This window comes from Coregonus clupeaformis, unplaced genomic scaffold, assembly GCF_020615455.1.
Source record: "Coregonus clupeaformis isolate EN_2021a unplaced genomic scaffold, ASM2061545v1 scaf1336, whole genome shotgun sequence".
NCBI lineage: Eukaryota > Metazoa > Chordata > Actinopteri > Salmoniformes > Salmonidae > Coregonus > Coregonus clupeaformis.
In genome coordinates, this window is record NW_025534790.1 from 58,872 (window position 1) to 81,426 (window position 22,555).

The 22,555-nt window shown below is 45.0% G+C and overlaps 1 protein-coding gene across 1 annotated transcript; it reads left to right on the forward strand.

The window, feature by feature from the left end:
• The first annotated feature begins 925 nt into the window (after positions 1–925).
• Positions 926–22,486, forward strand: LOC121569018 (trinucleotide repeat-containing gene 6B protein-like). The gene is made up of 21 exons (XM_041879600.2): positions 926–1,228; positions 2,835–2,922; positions 3,212–3,233; positions 3,483–3,839; positions 3,983–6,700; positions 6,788–6,943; positions 7,039–7,223; positions 7,357–7,419; positions 13,854–14,006; positions 14,258–14,392; positions 14,657–14,800; positions 15,035–15,139; positions 15,323–15,521; positions 15,852–16,004; positions 16,148–16,315; positions 16,442–16,585; positions 18,957–19,049; positions 19,206–19,421; positions 19,631–19,701; positions 20,195–20,334; positions 20,690–22,486. Exons 2-21 carry the CDS (start codon positions 2,866–2,868, stop codon positions 21,246–21,248), a joined length of 5,838 nt encoding a protein of 1,945 aa, XP_041735534.2. The 5' UTR covers positions 926–1,228; positions 2,835–2,865; the 3' UTR covers positions 21,249–22,486.
• Positions 22,487–22,555: the final 69 nt, after the last annotated feature.

Here is a 22,555-nt window from a genome sequence, read left to right on the forward strand (position 1 = left end):
TTCCCACGGGGGGCCAGTATGAAAGAATGTATGCACTTACTAACTGTAAGTCGCTCTGGATAAGAGCGTCTGCTAAATGACTAAAATGTAAATGTAAAAATTGAGAAAGGCCGCTGAAGGCAGACTTGGCTCTCAAGAGAAGACAGGCTATGTGCACACTGCCCACAAAATGAGGTGGAAACTGAGCTGCACTTCCTAACTTCCTGCCAAATGTATGACCATATTAGAGACATATATTTCCCTCAGATTACACAGACCAACAAATCATTCGAAAAAACAAATCCAATTTTGATAAACTCCCATATCTATTGGGTGAAATATCACAGATTTGTGACCTGTTGCCACAAGAAAAGGGCAACCAGTGAAGAACAAACACCATTGTAAATACAACCTATATTTATGTTTATTTATTTTCCCTTTGTACTTTAACTAGTTGCACATCATTACAACACTGTATATAGACATAATATGACATTTGAAATGTCTTTATTATTTTGGAACTTTTGTGAGTGTAATGTGAGTGTAAACATTTTTTAGTGTTTATTTCACTTTTGTTTATTATCTATTTCACTTGCTTTGGCATTGTAAACATATGTTTCCCATGCCAATAAAAGCCCCTTAAATTGAAATTGAAGAGAGGGAATGCATTGATTATACTTATTCTCATTCAGGAGCTGAATGTAAACCAAAGATGAGAACGGACTAGGTTATTGATTGGTTTTTGTTTTGCAGTATCTAAATTCACAGAGTTATGGCAGAGGTAGTTCAGTTTCCACTGTCTAGCTATAGTGCTGTACTGTTGCTTTGGCTTACAACTTTGTGTCATCTCTGATAACACTCTAATTGGATGTAAATGACGTCACGTTTGGGAGAGAATACGCCCCCTTGCTGCAGAGTGCAGATATGCATCCAGCCCCCCCCTCCGTCTGGTCAACAACACAGCTGCACAGAGAAGCAAAATGGCCGATAGTAAACTAACCGATCTCAGAGCGCTTTGCAACCACCAAGAGGTTATGCATGTGTAGTTTATAGCGAAAACTACATTCGTCCGAAAATATATACGTTAAATGAATTTCTCTATTATGAACATTTCGCATTTTGGTGATGTTATTTCTTATTCGGTTTAGCTTTGAAAGCCTCGAACTACCGTTAGATTGCTAAGCTAGCGTTAGCTAACTAGGTCTGCAAGAATTTCATAAAGTACTTTATGTTGTTTGTGATTCCTGAGGTGAGTAACTAAAACATTTCACACTTTGTAACGTTAGGTTGTTTATTACAAAGTTGTAAAATATGTGTGCTATTGGGTTTTTTCTTACCTTGTTACGTTTCTTACGTTATAAGCGACAGCTAGCTAACGTTAGCCATCTAGCTACAGAGAACGTCACCGAAGTTTTATCGTAGCTTCTTTGGCCTTGTCAGTCACTTCAGTCCAGAAATGACAGTTGATTGTACACACAAGTTATGCTATGAAGCAGTATTGTTGTCTAGTGTGTATGCATGAATAATTTAAGAAACTCAATCAATTCAATTAAAAAATTGCACAACTATTTTCGTTAGGCACGGAGTTCTCAGCTAACTAACTGTATATCTGTGTAGGCGATGTAATGTATGGATATTTTTATTTATTACATTTTGTATTTGTTGTTATTTTATGCATGGCGCTTAGCTATGGGAGCTGGTTAGCAAGCCAGCTGTACGTCGTGTTCCCCAGTTACTTGGCTTTACCTTTTTGGAGCCGCAGTTAACGACATCAAAGTCGCTCGCACGAAAGCGCTATCTTACAGCAAGTTTATGTCTATTATTTTGACGATTTAACTAGCTAGGTTAACACACGTTTGGGTCGTTGCGTGACTTTATTCACGGGGAGTCTGTTTCGTCCGTTTTTCAAGTCCACGGCCACGGGTGTGCAGCTTGGGGCTTCTCTGTACTCGAGCTCGAGGCTGGAATAGGCCTTTGCAAACGTCAGAGCGAGACCCCACTCAAGCTTCTACTAGCTAGCTAGCTGATTTGTATTAAGTGGCACTAGCTAGCATAGCTAATTTAGCTAGCTATTATGGACATTATTTTTTATTAAATGCTGCTTTAGATCCACATATAACATGGTTTAACTAGTCAATAAGTAGCTAGTTTTTACTCTAACATTAGATTGCTAGCAAAACATTTTCCTCAGACAAACTTGACTGCTGTCCTTAAAATGTATTTACAGACTAGACTACTACTTCGCAATTTGGACAAACTCTTGTTGAAATTGCCAAAATGCCTTCCATAGCGCGAACTTGCTTTGTTTTTGTTTCCCATACATACACTCAACAAAAAAAACTTCATTTTCAGCTTACTAGCGTTTTCAGTGGAGCGCTTTTGTAAAGCTGAGTCAAACGGGGGACTAAAACTAAATGCCACCCCGTGACACCTGACCTATCTAGCCAACTAGCTCGCTCTATCCTGCACACACTCACCTTCTCGCCATCTCTACTAGCTCGCTAGGCCTTGGCCTACGTGACAATTAAATATTTCTACTAGCAAACGGGTTCTCTTTTATCTACCAGACAGGTACTGCCCAGTCTTACATTTCCTCTCGGTTGGTGTGCATGTGTTGCATGTTGGTTGGAGTCGTAATCGTTTGCTTTCAAATGAATAATTCAGGATGGCTACCACAGACTGTTGCCAAGGTTGTCTGCTTAATACTATAGTTCTGACATTAACTAATTGTGTAAGAGTTCATTTTGATAAACTGTTGATAAAAGTTTTTAGGCAAGTTGCAGAAAATGTATGTAACTTGATGTTGATGCCTATTGCCCAATAGCAATGCCCACATCCATTTAAATGTGTTCCAGATAGGAGAATCAGGAAAGGGAACAGCAGTTCATGGAAGACAAGAAAAAGAAGAAAGAGGATAAAAAGAAAAGGGAAGCTTCCCAGAAGGTACATAATATAATATCCACTTTTCATCTGGAAATTAGGCCTACATAATTCACGGAGTGCTCTGGTATGTTCCTCAAAACAGAATTGTCTGATGTTTGATCCAGTTCCATGGTCCATTGAAAGTCAGAGCCACACTGTTCCGGCTGTGTTTTAGTAGAAGTCGTGACTGCAAGAATTATTTATATTTACTTGGCCTGCACTCCATAGCTGCTTGTGGTATTAGCGCTTGACATTCATTACGATAATCTGTGGGCTGTTTCATGGCACTGACAGTCTTCTATACTTTCAGGTGACTGAACAAAAAGTCAAAGGTATTTTACATTTACGTCATTTAGCAGACGCTCTTATCCAGAGCGACTTACAAATTGGATATGTTTTGTTGTTGTATGTAGTCCTGTATATACATCATTTGTAACACCCCTTCCTTTCATCAACCAAGATAATGATGAGAGGAAATATTCAAGTTAAATTATGTTACATAGCATTATGATTAGGATGTATTCCAATGTTGAGCAGCTTTGACTTTATTGACTTGGTTCATTCTTTTCATTTTCCTTAAGTGCCAGAATCAACTAAGCCCTCCTCTACGCAGTCACTAGCCACTCCTGGCTCTGTGTCTCCCAGCCCTGGCCCCGCTCCACCATCGTCCCCCTGCCCTGCAGCTGGGTTCGTTGTTCTTCCGGGCGGGAACAATGCAAACCGGACGGCTGTGGCCAACGGACAGCCCCCCACCGGAACTCAGCCCACTCAGCGCTACATGCCCAGAGAGGTGCCCCCACGATTCCGCTGCCAGCAGGACCACAAAGTGCTTCTGAAGAGGGGCCAGCCACCACTGTCCTGCATGCTGCTGGGGGGAGGCAGCGGTAGGGGAGACACACCCCCTCTTTCACAGGGAGAGGCCCCCAATGCAGCCACAGGTGGGTCAACATTGAAATGAAAAGATGTGGTTTGGATCTGAAGTCGGCAGCAGAGTGAATATTCGTCCAAGTGTAATTAACATGCTGTTTTAACCCAAACACGGTCCTCAAGTTAACAAAGTATATTTGCTCATTTTCTACAGATCCCAATCTGGGTTCACCTTCTCCTTCACCCCCTCACTCCTCACCCTCATCTTCAGTCGCTGCTTCTTCTACTTCGACTTATGCAAATTCCACATGGGGGGTGGGCTCTGGCAGCCAGCACCCCTCTCAGGGCTGGGAGAAGGTGATAGTGGATGGGAGTGACCTTGAGGAGTGGCCCAGCATCGTGGGTGGGGGCAGAGCGGGTTCCGAGGGAGCAGAGCTGGATGGACCCAACAACAGCAGTGCCTCACAGAGTGACAAATGCACCCAACAGCAGCTGAGGGTAGGAGGAGCAGGAGCTGGGAGTTCAGACAGTCCCTCCCCACCCCACTCCTCCCCCTCGTCACTCACTGAATGTGTCCTGTCTGGTGTCGTGTGGGGCTCTTCCAGTCAGCCTGGAATGGGAGGGGCCGCGGCAGCAACAGCAGAGGGGCCAGTGCTCTACAATTCCAAAGTCTCCTCTCTTCCTGGGACTCAGGAGAGCCCTCTTAGTGTGAACAGTGGGATTCCTGGTGCCAACTTCAACCCTAATGCCAACCCTTCAGCCTGGCCTGCCCTTGTGCAGGATGGAACGACAGGGGTTGGTGCAGCTACCACCGAAGCTGTGCCCTCATCCATCACAACCTCCTTCTCTGCCAGTACCACACACACTCATCCACTCTCCTCTGTGAATCAAGCTATCCATCAGCACCAACTCCATGAAATGCCTGCCAGGGATGGAGAGCATCTCCATGGGGATTGGGGGGGCTTGGGGCCGGAGCTCGGAGCAGGACCAAATCAAGGAGGCGAAAACCTTGTGGACAGTGGGGTTGTTGGAAGGAGCGGGAATCTCTCTGCCTCTTCTTCCTCCTCCACAACCTCTTCCTCTTCATGGAGAGCCTTGCCTCCCCTCTCCTCTAACCTCAACACAGGTGCCTCTAAGACTGACGGGTGGGACAGAGAAGGGGGAGATGCAGCTCAGGGGCAGGAGGAAAACGTGTGGGACTTTGGCAGCCAAGGTGAGAAAGCAGGGTTGGCAGGAGATGAAGCATGGGTCAGGGGAAATGATGTTAGCTCAAATACCCCAGTGGTATCTCAGGGAGCATGGGATGGGGGTACAGAGGAGGGTTGGGGTGGTACACAGGGGTCGACAGGTGTCAGGGGTTCCAGCAACCCAGCAATAGGAAGTAGCGGTGGAGGCGGGAGCAGCAAGAGCAGCAGCAGTGGAGGTAGCGGAGGCGGTGGTGGCGGCATATCCCAGGACTCTGCCTCACCAACGTTTGTTACTATGACAAGAGCTTGGGACAATCAGAAAGGGGTTGATGCTGGCGACGGAGTGGTGGGGGAATGGGCAGGCCAAGGTGGCAAAGGAAGTGGAGGCCCCTCATCCTCCAGTGGAGGAGGGTCCAGGCCTGGGAGTCACAATCGGCACCAGGAGCATTCCCGCCACCGATCCAGCAACCCACCCCCCAACCCTGAAGTGGCCTTACAGAGCATGCTCAGCCGGCCGGATCTGGATCCCAGGGTGCTGTCCAACACCGGATGGGGGCAGACCCAGGTACAGCAGAATGTGGCCTGGGACCTGGATACAGGAGCAGCCAGTCGAAGTGAGGGAAGCAGTTCCCCTGCATTTCCATCTCAAGCCGTAAATTCTACTAGTCGAGCTTCTACTTACCCCGCAAGCAACAGCGCAATTACTGATCCATCTGCTGGGGCCCACATGCCTACTATGAACACTGGTCCTGGCCCTGTACCTTCAAGGGGTGGCTGGGATGAATGTGCTCCACCATCCAACATGAGGAATTCTGCTGCCTCCAGGACGCCAGTGGAAGATATTGATGGCAGCCAGGGAAAGACGAGTGGAGGCTGGGGCGACATCAGTACTTCAGAGAGCCAAGGCAAAGGCTGGGGCAGTGAGGAGCAGGAGGGGAGGGACCGCAGAGGGGGCGGAGGAAGTAACTGGAGAGATTTCGGAGAACAGGGTGGTGGAAGAGGGAGTGGCTGGGGAGGTGGTCAGGAGGAGAAAGGGACTGCAGGGGGTTGGAAAGAGATGGGTAGGGAAGGAGGGGGATGGGGACAAAGAGGGGGAGGGGGAGGCGACTGGACGCAGCGTGAACCCAAGACAGTCAGTGGAGGCTGGGGGGAAGGGAGGGGCAGAGTTGGAGGCAACACGGACAAGGGGTCTTGGGGTAACCTAGATGTGGGAGGCCCACAGAGGGGTTCGGGAGGTGGAGGTGACATGTGCGGCAAACCGCACCAGGACTGGAGCATGAAGCCGCATTCAGCACAGATACCAAACAGCCAAGCGGCAACACTGAAAGCCCCAAATCAACAGCAACACCAATCACAGACCCAACCGCCACCAGGAGGCTTGGGCAGGTCAGGAGGTCCTCCCACCCAGAATCAGAACCAAAGCTCAGGCTGGACTGCTGGCCCCATCCCTCAGATCCCTGTTGGGCCTGCTGAGGCCCCTGAGCCCAGCGGTTGGGAGGAACCCTCCCCTCAGTCCATCAGCCGCAAGATGGAGATTGACGATGGCACTTCTGCCTGGGGCAATCCCACCTGCTACAACAGCAAGAATGTGAACCTGTGGGATAAAAACAGTGCCCCCTCTGGTCAGCCACTTCAAGGCCAAGCTCAACAGGGTCCACCAACATCCGTACAACAGCCACCACCAAGGAGACAGCCTGGGATCCCAGCTAACCGGGACTCAAACCCTGGCAATGCACCTGGAATGGGTAAGAGATGCCGGATTTATTCCTTCAAAGGCCAAAAATGTGAATTTCTAGCAGATTTTCTTAATCCGGTATTCTCTGTATTACTAGGCCCAGGTATGTGGGGAGGGGGTGGCAACCTCGCTGGACAATCTGTGGATAATGGCACCACTTCCTGGGGGCAGACTTCTGATGCACCATCTGGCTGGGGAGACCCAGATGACTCAAGCAAAGCCGCTGGTTGGGGAAATCCCTCATCCAAATCTGGTAAGACACTTCAATGAGTTTTCATTGTAAGGCAAACGTGTTGTTGGTTGTTGCTCCTTAGGACATTGCATGACCCCTCTCTGCATGTCCCATAGGCTCAAAGTCAGTGCAAGAGAGCTGGGGCAAAGGAGAGGGCCCAGTTCCAGCCTCTCGACACTCCAGCTGGGATGAGGATGAGGACGTTGGTGGAGTTTGGAACAGCACAGGCTCCCAGGGCAGCAGCAACTACAATTCTGGTGGCTGGGGGCAAGGCCCCGGGGGAAAGAGAGGCAACCTCAAGGTATGTTGTGATTAGGGTCTGCTTGCTCAATTTTGTTTTTATGTCCTAATCTGTTGATCTATGAAAGATATCTTTCTGATTGAGAGATTGTTTCGCTACATTGAATGTTTGTGTGTTTGTTTGTTCCCTAAAGGGTGGAGGTGGAGACCACTGGATGAACCCCATGACACGACAATTCCAAAATATGGGACTCATGGTAAGCCCTTTTATGTCTCGGAAGAAAGGATGGTGATGATGCATTTTATCTGTTCAAGGGTAGGTAGCATAAACAACCACATGTAACATATGGATTTGCATTAGAATACCCATCAAAAGTCCCAATGCAAAGTTTCACCTCACTTTTTCTATTTTTCAAGTTATTACATAAAACTGATCAGAATGCTGAAGTCATGCCATAAAAAACATTTGCGGGGTGTGACATATAATGAAAACCCTCTGCCTATTGGCTACTTAGTTTATTCCAGCCTGTGTCAAAATACAACCCTGCCCCTTTTAAGACAAAAAAAGGTATTTACCTGATTCGTCTTTCAAAGGTGTCTAGAAATGTACATGTTTTGTGCTCTTGTAGGATGCAATCACTCCTCTATTGCTGACTACAATTGATCTATAACTGGGATAATAACTCACTAACTAGCAAAGAATATGAACAAAATGTGCACATGTGGCTACATGCAGCTCTCGCTTTGATCTCAAAACAAGCCCATCTACTCATGACCGCTCATGCTGTAAACACAGTCCAGTTCAAAGTAAATGGCACAGATCCATATATGGCAATGGTCTATTTGCCTATAGAGCTACTGCAGTTCTGATTTGTTTATGTCGCACCGGTCTGTGTAGAGTACGGGCTGAGTAGTGCGTGTCAATGCAGTAGAATTCTACTCCAATGCGTTCTGCCTACAACAAAATCTCTTACATAGTTAGTTTTGTTTCGGTATGTTGCATTGAAAGCTGCTAATATTGCGTCGATTCGATCACAATTGCCACTGTAAAGGGAAACGTTGATAGTGTTAACAGGGAAAACTCTAGAACAGTGGTCACCAACCTTTTCTGAGTCAAGATGTAAGCCGAGATCTACCGCTCAGATTTTTTTTTTTTTACCTGACTTAAAACGTAAGCCTATGCAACATTAACCAATTAAAAACAGTGCTGTAGCAATCAGGTTTGTGCAGTAAACTATAGGCCCAATACATTATCACCGCATATTAGCTTTGCTTGAGTTGCCCTGCCATTGCATTGTTGTTCGGGACATTTTTTTACATTATATTTCAAAATTTGAGGTAGGCTATATGAGCACACCGGTAATAGAGCTGTTGTTGTATTACTTGTGAGGCACAGCTGAGTGAGCATACATTTAAATAATTAGCATTTTATTTTTATTTTACTGGGCTGATGGTGCCTGCATCTGATGGTCAGTCTCAGCGGAGGGAGAGAGCAGCATACAGAGGTTCCGCCTCTCAACATCCCTCCGCTCTCCCTTTCCTCCACTGACACTGACCAAAAAGGGACACCGTCTTCCAGCTGATGGCGAAACTCGAGTCGCACCGCATTATTGCACAAATTCATGTTAGTCCTATGAACAGAGTGAAATATTCCTCGATATTAAAAACGACCCAAGCTGTTAATAATAACGCAAGCCTATAGATACTTTCCTACTCATCCATTACTGCTGCAGTGCTTATTGTAGCGCTGAGTGGAAATGGGAAGAACGCTCATTTTATGGCTTGTAAAAGTGTTGAATACAAAGTGTTGACAGCGCTGAGTAAGAACTTAAACATGAACTCACTCATAAAAACAATCTCTTTGCTATATTCGTTGAGTTTCTCTCTAGTCATGGTTTTAAATGTTTTGAAATCTCACAGTATCAACTTTGCTGTAGCTTCCTTTTATGCCTGCTACGTTACTGCAGACACGGTCATCTGAGCCATCCGATTGGCCAGCGGTAGGCCTATAGTGCACTTGATTTGCTCTCTGGGCCCGCCGGTAAGGCTGTGTTTGTACCTTCAGACACATGAAATGGTTGAAAATGGCAACAGTTTGCCTACCCGGCACGCAGGGCAGCTGAATCGGGTGCACCTACCGCCAACAGCCCGAGACGAAAAAAAGGAACACAACGCTTTATCTTTTACAGAAATGTTTGGCGATCGACTAGTAATGCCTTGGCGATCGACCGGTTGGTGACCACTGCTCTGCTTCTCTCTGTGGGCTGATATTTCTGCGCAGCAGTCCCGGGGGAGCTGTGCTGCAGTCTTAGAGGGAACATTGGTTAGCACTGCTTGAGTCAGCCAGTTACTGTCAACACCTAGCTTACAGCTACATTAAAGTACATTTACATTTACATTTACGTCATTTAGCAGACGCTCTTATCCAGAGCGACTTACATGAGCAATTAGGGTTAAGTGCCTTGCTCAAGGGCACATCGGCAGATTTTTCACCTAGTCGGCTCGGGGATTAGAACCAGCGACCTTTCGATTACTGGCACAACGCTCTTAGCCACTAAGCTACCTGCCGCCCCAAAGTAAACCAACGTTTTGGAAATACATAATGCCATCTAACCAGTTATCAAATAATGTTAGCAGTATATGCAGTTCTTAGAAAGCCAGCTAAAAAGTTAGTAATTTTAGCCTGCTAGCTAGCCTAGCCAGCTAACTAGCCTAGCTAGCCAATCACCACATCGACATGGCTAAGTAGTAAGCCAGAGAACAACTAGTCTAGCACAGGGAGGAACCCACGGTACACAACAAAAAAGCCAGCAGATATAAAGTAAAGAGAGTGGAGACTTAACAATTGACGGCTGAGTTTGCTATCAAAGTCAAAGAGACAAGGAGAGGACTTCAGAGGGCGAGTCCGCTAGCTAATCGAATAGCGATGTAGTGAGGTAAATCCACATTGAATTTACACGGTTTATCTCATCACTGCTGACACTCGATGTACCGGTAGGAAATGGAGCAGGGATCATCAACTAGATTCAGCCGCGGGACGATTTATTAAAATGTTTTCTTGAGTGGATGGTCGGGTGGCCGGAACATAATTACAAATAATTTGTAGACTGCAAATTGACCACGATAAGCCCAAACCGATATAATGTTTGACTAAAACATAATCATTTCAAACCGTGCTTACATTTTTATACGATCACGTGTCTCTTTATTATGCGTGGGAATACTTGAACAGATGTCCAAATTTTTTAATCATTTGGAACTGATTTACTGGTGTTTTTAGTCTTATGTCCAACAATGAACAATACAAATAAATATATATACACCTACTCATTCAAAGGTTTTTCTTTATTTTTACTATTTTTACATTGTAGAATAATAGTGAAGAAATCAAAATTATGAAATAACACATGGAATCACGTACTAATCAAAAAAGTGATAAACAAATCAAAATATATTTGAGATTCTTCAAATAGCCACCCTTTGCCTTGATGACAGCTTTGCACACTCTTGGCATTCTCTCAACCAGCTTCACCTGAAATGCTTTTCCAACAGTCTTGAAGTTCCCATATATGCTGAGCTCTTGTTGGCTGCTTTTCCTTCACTCTGCGGTCCAACTAATCTCAAACTATCTCAATTGGGTTGAGGTCGGGGGATTGTGGAGGCCAGGTCATCTGATGCAACACTCCATCACTCTCTCTCTTCGTCAAATAGCCCTTACACAGCCTGGAGGTGTGTTTGGTCATTGTCCTGTTGAAAAACAAATGATAGTCCCACTAAGCCCAAACCAGATGGGATGGCGTATCGCTGCAGAATGACGTGGTAGCCATGTTGGTTAAGTGTGCCTTGAATTCTAAATAAATCACAGTTTCACCAGCAAAGCGCCCCCACAACATAACACCAGGGAAATACACATGCAGAGATCATCCGATCACCCACATTGCGTCTCACAAAGACACAGCGGTTGGAACCAGAAATCTCAAATTTGGACTCCAGACCAAAGGACACATTTCCACCGGTCTAATGTCCAATGCTCATGTTTCTTGGCCCAAGCAGGTCTCTTCTTATTTGTGTCCTTTAGTAGTGGTTTCTTTGCAGCAATTCGACCATAAAGGCCTCATTCACACAGTCCCCTCTAAACAGTTGATGTTGAGATGTGTCTGTTACTTGAACTCTGTGAAGCATTTATTTGGGCTGCATTTTCTGAGGCTGGTAACTCTAATGAACTTATCCTCTGCAGCAGAGGTAACTCTGGGTCTTCAATTCCTGTAGCGGTCCTCATGAGAGCCAGTTTCATCGTAGCGCTTGATGGTTTTTGCGACTGCACTTGAAGAAACTTTCAAAGTTCTTAATTTTCCGTATTGACTGACCTTCATGTCTTAAAGTAATGATGGACTGTTGTTTCTCTTTGCTTATTTGAGCTGTTCTATCCATAATATGGACTTGGTCTTTTACCAAATAGGGCTATCTTCTGTATACCCCCCTACCTTGTCACAACACAACTGATTGGCTTAAACGCATTAAGAAGGAAAGAAATTCCACAAATGAACTTTTAACAAGGCCCACCTGTTAATTGAAACCGCATGAAGCTGGTTGAGAGAATGCCAAGAGTGTGCAAAGCTGTCATCAAGGCAAAAGGGTGGCTATTTGAAGATTCTCAAATATAAAATATATTTGATTTAACTTTTTGTTACTACATGGTTCCATATGTGTTATTTCATAGTTTTGATGTCTTCACTATTATTCTACAATGTAGAAAATAGTAAAAAATCAAGAAAAACCCTTGAATGAGTAGGTGTGTCCTATCTATTTCTCAGCAAAAAAAGAAACGTCCTCACTCTGTCAACTGCGTTTATTTTCAGAAAACTTAACGTGTAAATATTTGTATGAACATAAGATTCAACAACTGAGACAAACTGAACAAGTTCCACAGACATGACTAACAGAAATTGAATAATGTGTCCCTGAACAAAGGGGGGGTCAAAATCAAAAGTAACAGTCAGCATCTGGTGTGGCCACCAGCTGCATTAAGTACTGCAGTGCATCTCCTCCTCATGGACTGCACCAGATTTGCCAGTTCTTGCTGTGAGATGTTACCCCACTCTTCCACCAAGGCACCTGCATGTTCCCGGACATTTCTGGGGGGAATGGCCCTAGCCCTCACCCTCCGATCCAACAGGTTCTAGACGTGCTCAATGGGATTGAGATCCGGGCTCTTCGCTGGCCATGGCAGAACACTGACATTCCTGTCTTGCAGGAAATTACGCACAGAACGAGCAGTATGGCTGGTGGCATTGTCATGTCAGGATGAGCCTGCAGGAAGGGTACCACATGAGGGAGGAGGATGTCTTCCCTGTAATGCACAGCGTTGAGATTGCCTGCAATGACAACAAGCTCAGTCCGATGATGCTGTGACACACCGCCCCAGACCATGACGGACGCTCCACCTCCAAATCGATCCCGCTCCAGAGTACAGGCCTCGGTGTAACGCTCATTCCTTCGATGATAAACGCGAATCTGACCATCACCCCTGGTGAGACAAAATCGTGACTCGTCAGTGAAGAGCACTTTTTGCCAGTCCTGTCTGGTCCAGCGACGGTGGGTTTGTGCCCATAGGTGACGTTGTTGCCGGTGATGTCTGGTGAGGACCTGACAACAGGCCTACAAGCCCTCAGTCCAGCCTCTCTCAGCCTATTGCGGACAGTCTGAGCACTGATGGAGGGATTGTGCATTCCTGGTGTAACTCGGGCAGTTGTTGTTGCCATCCTGTACCTGTCCCGCAGGTGTGATGTTCGGATGTACCGATCCTGTGCAGGTGTTGTTACACGTGGTCTGCCGCTGCATCTTTCTTTTGGTGTTTTTCAGAGTCCGTAGAAAGGCTTCTTTAGTGTCCTAAGTTTTCATAACTGTGACCTTAATTGCCTACCGTCTGTAAGCTGTTAGTGTCTTAACGACCATTCCACAGGTGCATGTTCATTAATTGTTTATGGTTCATTGAACAAGCATGGGAAACCGTGTTTAAACCCTTTACAATGAAGATCTGTGAAGTTATTCTGACGAATTATCTTTGAAAGACAGGGTCCTGAAAAAGGGACTTTCCTTTTTTTGCTGAGTTTATATGTGTATGTATGTGTATAATGTTTTTTGCTCAGAAAACTTGGCCCAAATAAGGCTGCCAGTTGGGGAACCCTGAAATAGAGCTAGCAGGCTTCACAAATAACACTCGGCACAGCACCTGGTTTCAGTCAGTCTTATTCCGGATCCTGCCTTCCACTGGTTATACTAAGCCATCGAAGTCCTCCGGGGTGAAATGAGCACCGCATACAGTGGATTCCCATATTCCACCAAACACACAGGAGGAGATGCGTTGCAGTTCTTTGCATGAATTTATGTGTCGTCTTCGTGGATTTACATAGTATTTCACCATGGTTTGGAATGTAATTACATGCTAGCATAGCTAGTAGCTAACGTTAGCCAGCTGGAACTAGCTAGGTAGCACCGATTCTCCATATGATGTTGAGAAATGGGTAGTTCCGAAGATATACTTAAATAAGTTAATAAATATGTTTTAAACGCTAAAACATAACCATGTTTGTAGTTAACCAGATCGTGACTACAACTAAGTTACTAAGTCTTTGACCACACTGTTGTTACTTTGGTGAGTAAAAACTCATGCTTCCTACTATTTTAATAGGGCGAGGACTTGAGTCTTGATAAAAAGCTGGAAGGAGATAAGAGAGGGATGAACGACTACAGCGGTGAAATGCGGAGAAGAGGTGGAGGAGGCTACCGTATGCCCAGTTCCAAAGACATGGGGCCTGGAGACATGGGGCCTTACAGTGACAAGGTAAGAGAGTCATACTCCTGTCAAAGGGTTCAAGGTGCCCTAGAAGCTGTGCTAAGCAATGTTTGCATGGTCTGTCGATTGGCCTAGGTGGAGGAGGCTAGACACGTTGACGTTATCATTAGCTAGCCAGCTAACATCAACTAGCTTTTTCTGTCAACTAACTTTATAGATATTTTCCTTTTATCAGCTCTCACTGTTCCTTTTTATAATTTCATATTTAACTGTACTCTTCTGTATATCCATCATTCCAGATGGGTGGTCATGGTGTATTTGGTGGCAGCGGTGGGATGCCTCAGCCTCGGGGAATGCACCAGCCTGGGATGCATCCCATGAACCCTTCCCAAGGGTTACGCGGACAAGTGCCTCATCAATTCTTGTCTGCTCAGGTGTGTTACCTGTGTACCTCATGAATATTAATGTTGTTTATTTTGAAAGTTGTTCCACGTTGGGTATGAGCAAGTGCTATAACAGTCAAGAACAATATATTTTCTAGCTTGTCCTTCTTAGATCACCATTTTGGAATATTGGCCAGGTTGTCTAACAAAACTCTACATTCTATATCCAAGAGAGCATTTTTCTTTATCCAGTGTCCACAATGCTAATACACATGTTGATGCTTCATTTTTGAATTATTGTATTTCACATTGCAGGTGCCGGGCCCTATGCTAAAGCAGGTTCCCTCTCCTGGCAGCAGTGTTGGAGGTGTCGGCGGAGGGGTGTTCCCACCTCAGCTCTCCCCACAGCAACTTGCCGTGCTTAGTAACATTTACCCCCATGTGCAGCAGTTCCACCTGGTAAATAGTCTCTGCCTCGGTGTTGTAGTTCAGGCTGTCTGTGCAATCAGCACCATTTTATCACAATTTTCCAAGTTGCTCAGTAATTCCTTCTGACTTCAAAGAATCTTGTATGGATTGGATATCAAGTAATATTCACTGTAAAACTGCTACTACACTGTCTCTCTCAGTGGAATACAATAGTCAAACTACTTACAATGCCTGCCAACTCCCATACCTTCCTCCACCCCCCAGGCTTGTCAGCTCCTTCTGCAGCAGCAACAGCAGCAGCAGCTCCTGCAGAACCAGAGGAAGTTCCCCCAGCCCCAGCCTATACGCCAGCAGCCTGATCCACAGCAGGTACTGAACGTCCCATAGTAGTGTAGTGCCTTATCACTATACACATAGCAGTTCAGACTAATTTAAATATTAGATGCAATAGTTGTGCTAGACTTTCAGCATGTAGTAGCTTGCTAACCAGCTTGTCGTTAGTCTCTTGATGCAGTGTTTGTGTATGTAGTTTTCAATCTTTTCTCTTCTTAGCTGGCTAGAATCATGGCTATTCTGCAACAACAGAGACAGCAACAACAGGGAGGGGTAGGCGGAGGCAGTGGGAGCTCCAAACTGTCCCCATCTCATCTTGGAGGGGCACCAAAACAGCCGATGGCAGACTCCATGCCCCACCCTGGTATGGCTGGGCCCTTGTCAGATCTTCATGCCAAAACACATGGGATGTACTCTGGTAAGTTGCTTAGGTTTGGGCTTTGTTATTATCTCTCCAACACATCTCAGTCCAATTTGTCAGTTTAGAGCAGTCTGCTCAGTATGAGGTCAAAGGCAAGGCATCACTAAATCATGTCCAACTAATTTGTGTAAACAGTAGCTCATATATCACTGTTGCCGTGACGAAAGTGTTTCATTTAAATCACCTAGTCCCTATTCCGTGGTGTTCGATTTCAGGGGGATTACACTGGCCCAAGTTTTATCAACACAGCCATCACCTTTGCTCATGACTGCATTGAATGAACCATCAGGCTGTGACATCTGACCATGTTTTTTCCCGGTATCTCAGGGCTTGCTCCCAGAGGCAACCTGTCTGGGCTGGAGCTGGGCTCCATGGTGGGGGGGGTGAAGGATGGAGGAGGGCAGCAGTCCCGCTTCAAATGGATGATGGAGGGTCACTCTCCGGCCCCCTCTCCCCCAGATGCAGCCCAACACAAGAATGGTGAGTCATTAAAATCCAATGGCTTGCTATTGAGATACTAATGACATGAATAATCATACCAATATAACGCTATAAAAGGAAATGACATGTCAAACTGACCAAAATGATTTGTATTTCTGTTTTTGTCTTGTGTGCTATTGCAGGTCCTTTACCCATGCCCATGAAAGTTCGAGGGGGCTCCCCATATTCACAGTATGAGTTGCTTGGGGTTGATGGTTTGGGAATGCCCCCTCAGGGCCCCTCTGACAACTGGCACCGTACCCCTGGAAGCAAGATGGGTACCATGACTGGGACATCCAGCTGGCCCCCAGGTAACTTGCTTTCAGTACCCCAAGTGCCCAATGCACAATTGAAATGCACATATGAAACATTGCAGTAGCAAAGAATGTCAATATTGCCAAGCTCAGTAGTCTTCCCTGTGGTTTCTGCGGTGACAGAGTTCCAGCCCGGAGTGCCCTGGAAAGGAATCCAGAGTGCTGACCCGGAGTCTGACCCTTACATGACCCCTAGCAGTGTGCTGGGCTCCCCTGGACCCTCCAGCCTCAGCGACTCTGACCACCAGTTACTGCGAGACAACACAGGTACTCGCTGTGTAATCACTGCTTCTGTATAAGTATTGAATGAGATTAAACCTATTGGCACACCTAGGGCTGTTGCGGTGAACGTATTACCGCCACACCGGCGGTCATGAAGGCAGTCAAATTCCACGTGACCGTTTAGTCACGGTAATTAGGCTTCTCCAAGCTCTGTTGCCTACCAAACTTGCTAATTGTCTGGTACTCAGCACTCTATTGTCCCTGGAATCACTCTGACATCAATGCAAATGAATTCGAAAATCTAATCAAACACTTCATGAGAGCCCATGAGTTCATGTTGCGCATCATTTCAATTGGCTATGCAATTGCGTGAGAAAATAGTGATTGCCTCTACTACAAAGAGGAGGATCAGCTTTCTATAGGCTAGGCCTGCTATATTTATTCCTCAACTTTCCTAATATTAAGCACATTGCTTATATTTACAACAGGAGTATAGCCTACCTGGCTGGCATGAAAATAAACCACGGGGAAAAGCATCCTCCATTCGCTATTTAAGTGCATAGATGACATGTGTTTTTTTCCGCTGCCCCTGTTTTGATACAGGTGCATGATAATGGTCCATTCTAAATCAAAACAAATTTCACAAATATTTTATTTAGTATATGTAAAGATTAAAACAAGAATAGTCTGATGGGTGACAATGTTAGCCTATCACTTGTGAATTATATATTTTAACTTGTGAATGATGTCCAGCATAAGAAACAATGCCTTTTTTTGGCAACCTTTTCAAAATCATAGTTGCACACCTCATGTAGCCTAGCCCATAGGCCTATATGTTTTAATAAGGTTTGTATCACAACTAAAGTTGCCAAATTAACTTCTTAAAATTAAGCACATTAATCTGCTTTACAAGGGGTATAGAGCCTAACTGGCATACATAAGCAGCGTGTGAGTTTCAAGATTGGGGAAGATAATGTTCATCATAAAAGTGCATCTTTATAATACAAGCATTACATAAATAATTGCATTTGCGGTCACTTTTGATAATGGTGTTTTCCCACTAATGGAACATTCGCGCTTATAGCCTACTACCATGTGCGCATTGCTGCGCTTGTAATGTTAAGAAATAGCCTAATAGTTTATCAACATTTTTAAGCTAAACATTCTGATCTGTTGTGTTAGCCACATTGCGTAAAAAGATTTTTTGATGATAGTGGTTGTATTAATTTGGGATCTATCGCATCCCACAACTGTCCCAGACTGTTTGGAATATATATTTCTCGCATAGAATAGGTCGACCTTTGTGCTATGGGGGATAGTAGATTGACAGGCTAGTGCTTTTGCTGTTCGTTAGGCCTACTCATCTTGTTGGCTGACGAAAGTAAATGTGGACATATCTTCCAAGATCTTAAATATGCACCTCGGAATTGGATAAGGATGCACGCAGTTGCGTCCCCAATATGTCTGTCTTCACTTGTAGCCTGTGAGAAGGACCCGATCATGTGATGGAGCACGCAGCACTCCGGGAGAAGTGCACAACGGCCACTGGCCGCAAACGGTATGGATTTTTTTTAGGATGCATTACGGCCACACAAAGGGGATGCCGCCGTTAAATTCAAGGTATTATCAAGTGCTTGTCAAATTGTAAATGAGTGACTGATGTAGTGTGTATAGCCTGCGCAAAAAACTAAGCAGAGCTCATGCCTTTTCAAGTGACTTTTTTCAAATCATCATTAGTCGCGTCATGCAGCCTTACAATGTATTAAAAATCTAAACATAAAGCCCAACGTTTGTAGGACAACTAAAGTTACGTTAATAACTTAAGCATAGAGGAATACCTATTTCTTTGCTAACCGCTCAACACAGAATAGAATGTGCGCACTCCCTCAAATCGTTTTGGAGAAAATATCCTTTCTATTTTATTCAGCTTTGTTCAATTGTATTATTCGTACTATAAAATAATGCCACGGAATTCTAAGCAAATCTTGTCTGCTAAATTAACTAGTGTAGCCCACAGCCATTTGGCATAGCCAGATCAGGACCTAACATAAGGACAACTCAGAGTATGCTATTCTTTTCTGAAATAGACTACATTTTCTTCATATCATGCTTCTTTAGACCTGTCTAAAATAAATAATGGATTTATTGTGAAGGTGTAGGCTATATTACATGGATTTATTAGACTTTTTTAAATGTAGATGTTCCAAAGGTCTGCATCCGTGGCTTGTAGGCTATGTGTGGAAGCCAGGAGATGCTAAATGTGCTTATGTTAATTAACTGTCAATTACTATGAGACCGACAGTTAATTGCTTGATAATCACTGGCTGACTAAATTTCGTGACCGGCACAGCCCTAGGCACACCATATGTTGAATTGCAGTATTTCTTGACACATTCTATCTCTCTCTCTGTTGCAGGGCCAAACCCCTCCCTCAACACCTTGCTGCCTTCACCAGGTGCCTGGCCCTACAGTGCCTCAGACAACCCCCTTGGCAATGCACACAGCACAGGTAGCAGCACTCTCTAATATATGAACAGCTTTAAAGTCTAATGTTTGAGAGAATGAGCTTCTAACCAAAGCTCTGTAAATTGATAATATATTGAAATTAGCTATATTTCCCTTGGTCATTTCTTTGATATGTTGAAAGTTGTGCTTGTTTCCTCAGCAAAGTACTCGGAGTACAAACCCAGCTGGCCCCCAGAGCCCATCGGACACAACAAGCCGTGGAAGACCAATCGCGTCAGCTCACAGCTGTCACGTCCCCCTCCTGGACTGACCAGTCAGAAACAGGCCTTAACATCCCCATGGGGCAGCGGAGCCCCGCGGTTGGCCAGGGGCTGGGGAGAGGGCGGAGCCAGTCAGGATTCAAGATTTGGGACAGGTAATATTATATCTCTGGAACAACCCTGTAGCGATTTTTATCTGTTTCCTGGCCAACTTGATATGAAACCATTTATAGCTGTTGGTTTTCAGAACTCATTGTAGTAAGATATTTATTAGATACCCATGTGTACACTCACTGGCTTTACAACAGAAAAAGATTCAAAGACTACCCTTTGTTTCTGACTGCCCTCTTTCTCTCCTCCGTAGGCTCAGCGTGGAGTGATGGTGTGGCCTCCAGAGGCAGCTGCTGGCTGCTGCTCAGCAACCTCACCCCTCAGGTACAGACAGGGAGAGAATTGATAAAAATGTTAGCACTAGCACCAATGAGCAGGGAGTAGGGAGGGAATGAGCAGAAGGATGAGGGTGGGAAAGAGGGCCCGGGGATTATCTTATGGGTGAGTCAGAATGTTATGTTTTCTGACCAATCATCGAAGTGGAATTTATCACAGCTGTTAAACAAAATGGCCATTGAGAGAGGTGGGCATGAATTTGAATGCATTAAATAATAATTTCTTGTTCATCAGCATTCTCCTTTGGTGTATCTTATGCAAATTAGTCGGTATCATGCGTGACCCAAGCGTAATTGGATTGTGAAGTTGGCTGATCCATTTAATCAATTAAGGATTGCATGAATGGCTTTGGCATGATAGGGCTGCTCAGGGAAAAACAGGATGGAAAATGTGTAATTCTACTGCCTGCCCTTTTACAGTCTAACACTTGCTCACCACAGACACACTGGTATCTCACTTTAAGTTTTCCGTTCCCGTACAGATAGATGGCTCCACACTACGGACTATCTGTATGCAGCACGGCCCCCTGCTGACCTTTCACCTCGGCCTGACCCAGGGCAGTGCCCTGATTCGCTACAGCACACGTCAGGAAGCAGCAAAGGCCCAGGGTGCACTGCACATGTAGGCTACTACCCCTCGACACACTAACACACACCGGGCTGCTGCCTAGTGTCATGCTTAACACCTTTAATAAAATATGTACAAATGTGCTGAAATGTTATCTCCATGCAGCATGTTTTAAAAAGTAGTAATTGCTCGATTTTATCATTGCAATGATTAATATATTTGTTGCAGTCTTGAGTATTTTTTCATTTATGCACACAAAGGGCTTTGTTTTTTTATAAACAAGTCTTCTCAGATTATAATGCTGGATGAGAGCCTGATGACCATTCAGTTAATGTTAAATTTCTACTACTTCACCTGTTTACTAAAGGACACTAGACTAAGCCAATGCCCCTATTTTTGTTTTCTCCAGGTGTGTTCTGGGTAACACCACAATCCTGGCGGAGTTTGTGAGTGAGGAGGAAGTGGCTCGCTATTTTGCACATTCCCAGGTTGGAGGGACGGAGGGGGCCAGCCCAGGGGCAGGGCCGGCCCAGGGCTCATCAGGAACGCGCACAGCGGTGGGAAACAGCGGAGGGGGCTCCCCGGGGAGTGAACGAGCAGTAGGAGGAGGAGCAGGAAACAATTCGGGTGGAAACAGTGGGGGAGGAGGAGTTCTGGGTAGTGTGGGGCCTTCCGGCTCTGGCTGGCAAAGTTTGGATGGTACGGGCAGCTCTCCGGAGGCCACCTCAGCCCAAGGACCTGGGCTTGGTATTTTCGCTCAGTGGAGCGCCAACGGGGCTGGGAAGGGGGTAGGGGGTGGGGTGGGACAGGTGGAGGCAGGGAGGTCTGGGCTCTGGGGTGGTGTGACTCCAGGTTACTCCAGCAGCAGCCTGTGGGGTGCACCCCAAATGGAGGACAGGCACCAAATGGGCAGCCCAGCTGCCCTGTTGCCTGGTGACCTGCTGGGAGGAGGGGCTGACTCCATCTGACACACCTTCACATAAGTATATATTTAGACACACTGACACGACATACACTGGGAAACATACAAATACATATAGAAATTACAATATATAACCACATGTAAACACACACAGAAATGTGAGACATGCTTACACACATTCTCATGGCCAGACTTAAGCTATTATATAAACAAATGCAGGGACTGTTAGATGTGTATAAGGCCTTTTTCCACAGATGAAGATTTCAACTGCTAGACTTGAACCTGAAAAATTAGTCTGTCGGTCTGAGAGACTGGCTGGATTGCATTGTGCTTAGTAGGTGATTTGATGACAGACTTACATACACATGCACACACCAAATATTAACTAGCCTTCAGACAGATGGGCACTGTAACAGCATTACTCGCATCATATAGGAAAACTCTACGTGATGCAGGACAACCTGCAGTTTCCATTCATGTCCCTTATGGAGACTGAATCAAAACACATGCAAACACACTGCTCTGATTGATGACAGAACTGTATCTTACTGTGTACGTTAGTTTTTCTGTTTGTATGGTTGTTTTATTTTGAACAATGGAATACTGAAATGTAATTGTTCCTTTCAAATGCTGACCTCCTACTGTTGTTTTTCTCTCAATCATGTGTGTTACTGTTACTATGATAATTGTTGAAACTCTGGCAGTATGAGGCAACATTGCATTTCTCAGAGAGTGGGATACTGTGTGTGGAATACTCAGTGTGTGAGTGCGAATGAGACCAAGTGATAAACCCCTGTGTGTGTGTGTGTGCAAATGTGAGGATAATGTATGTGTGCATGTTACTGCCTGTCATGAATAGTGTGCGAGGCTGCTTACAGAAGGTCTAAAAATATGTTTTGAGTGCATTCGGTATACTGCTGTGTGTTCAAGAACATTGGCACTAATGCTTAGTTTTCTCATTTAAAGTTTTTTTTGCAGACTGTCTTTTTTATTGTCCGAACTGCAATAATAAAAAAATATAACATTTTAATGACACAAAGAGCTGAAGGCATACGTATTGAAAAAAGGACATGCCAAATCTTATCAAACTGTGGAGTGGTGGGGGGTTGTTTACAAGACACAGAAAAGAGTTACCGTGTGTTTTTATGTTTTGTTGTGTATTGTTTTAAATTAAGACAGGCTTTAACACACCTGTTCAGTGTTTCGTTTTGAGATTTTACAAAGGAAAATTTATTTAAACAAAAAGAACAAGATTAATAATAAAGATGAAAGTATTGGCTTCTACTTGTCTTGTGGTAATTAATGAGATTTGTTCATCTATACAGAATGACCTCTTATCCACAGGTGTCTCAA

What these genes read in the sequence shown, in the direction of transcription:
- LOC121569018 (XM_041879600.2), top strand. Translation starts at nt 2,866, where the DNA reads ATGGAAGACAAGAAAAAGAAGAAAGAGGATAAAAAGAAAAGGGAAGCT. An exon ending in ATGTGCAGCAGTTCCACCTG is followed by an intron (nt 14,801 to 15,034) that starts GTAAATAGTCTC and finishes TCCACCCCCCAG; the next exon opens with GCTTGTCAGCTCCTTCTGCA. An exon ending in AGCAGCCTGATCCACAGCAG is followed by an intron (nt 15,140 to 15,322) that starts GTACTGAACGTC and finishes TTCTCTTCTTAG; the next exon opens with CTGGCTAGAATCATGGCTAT.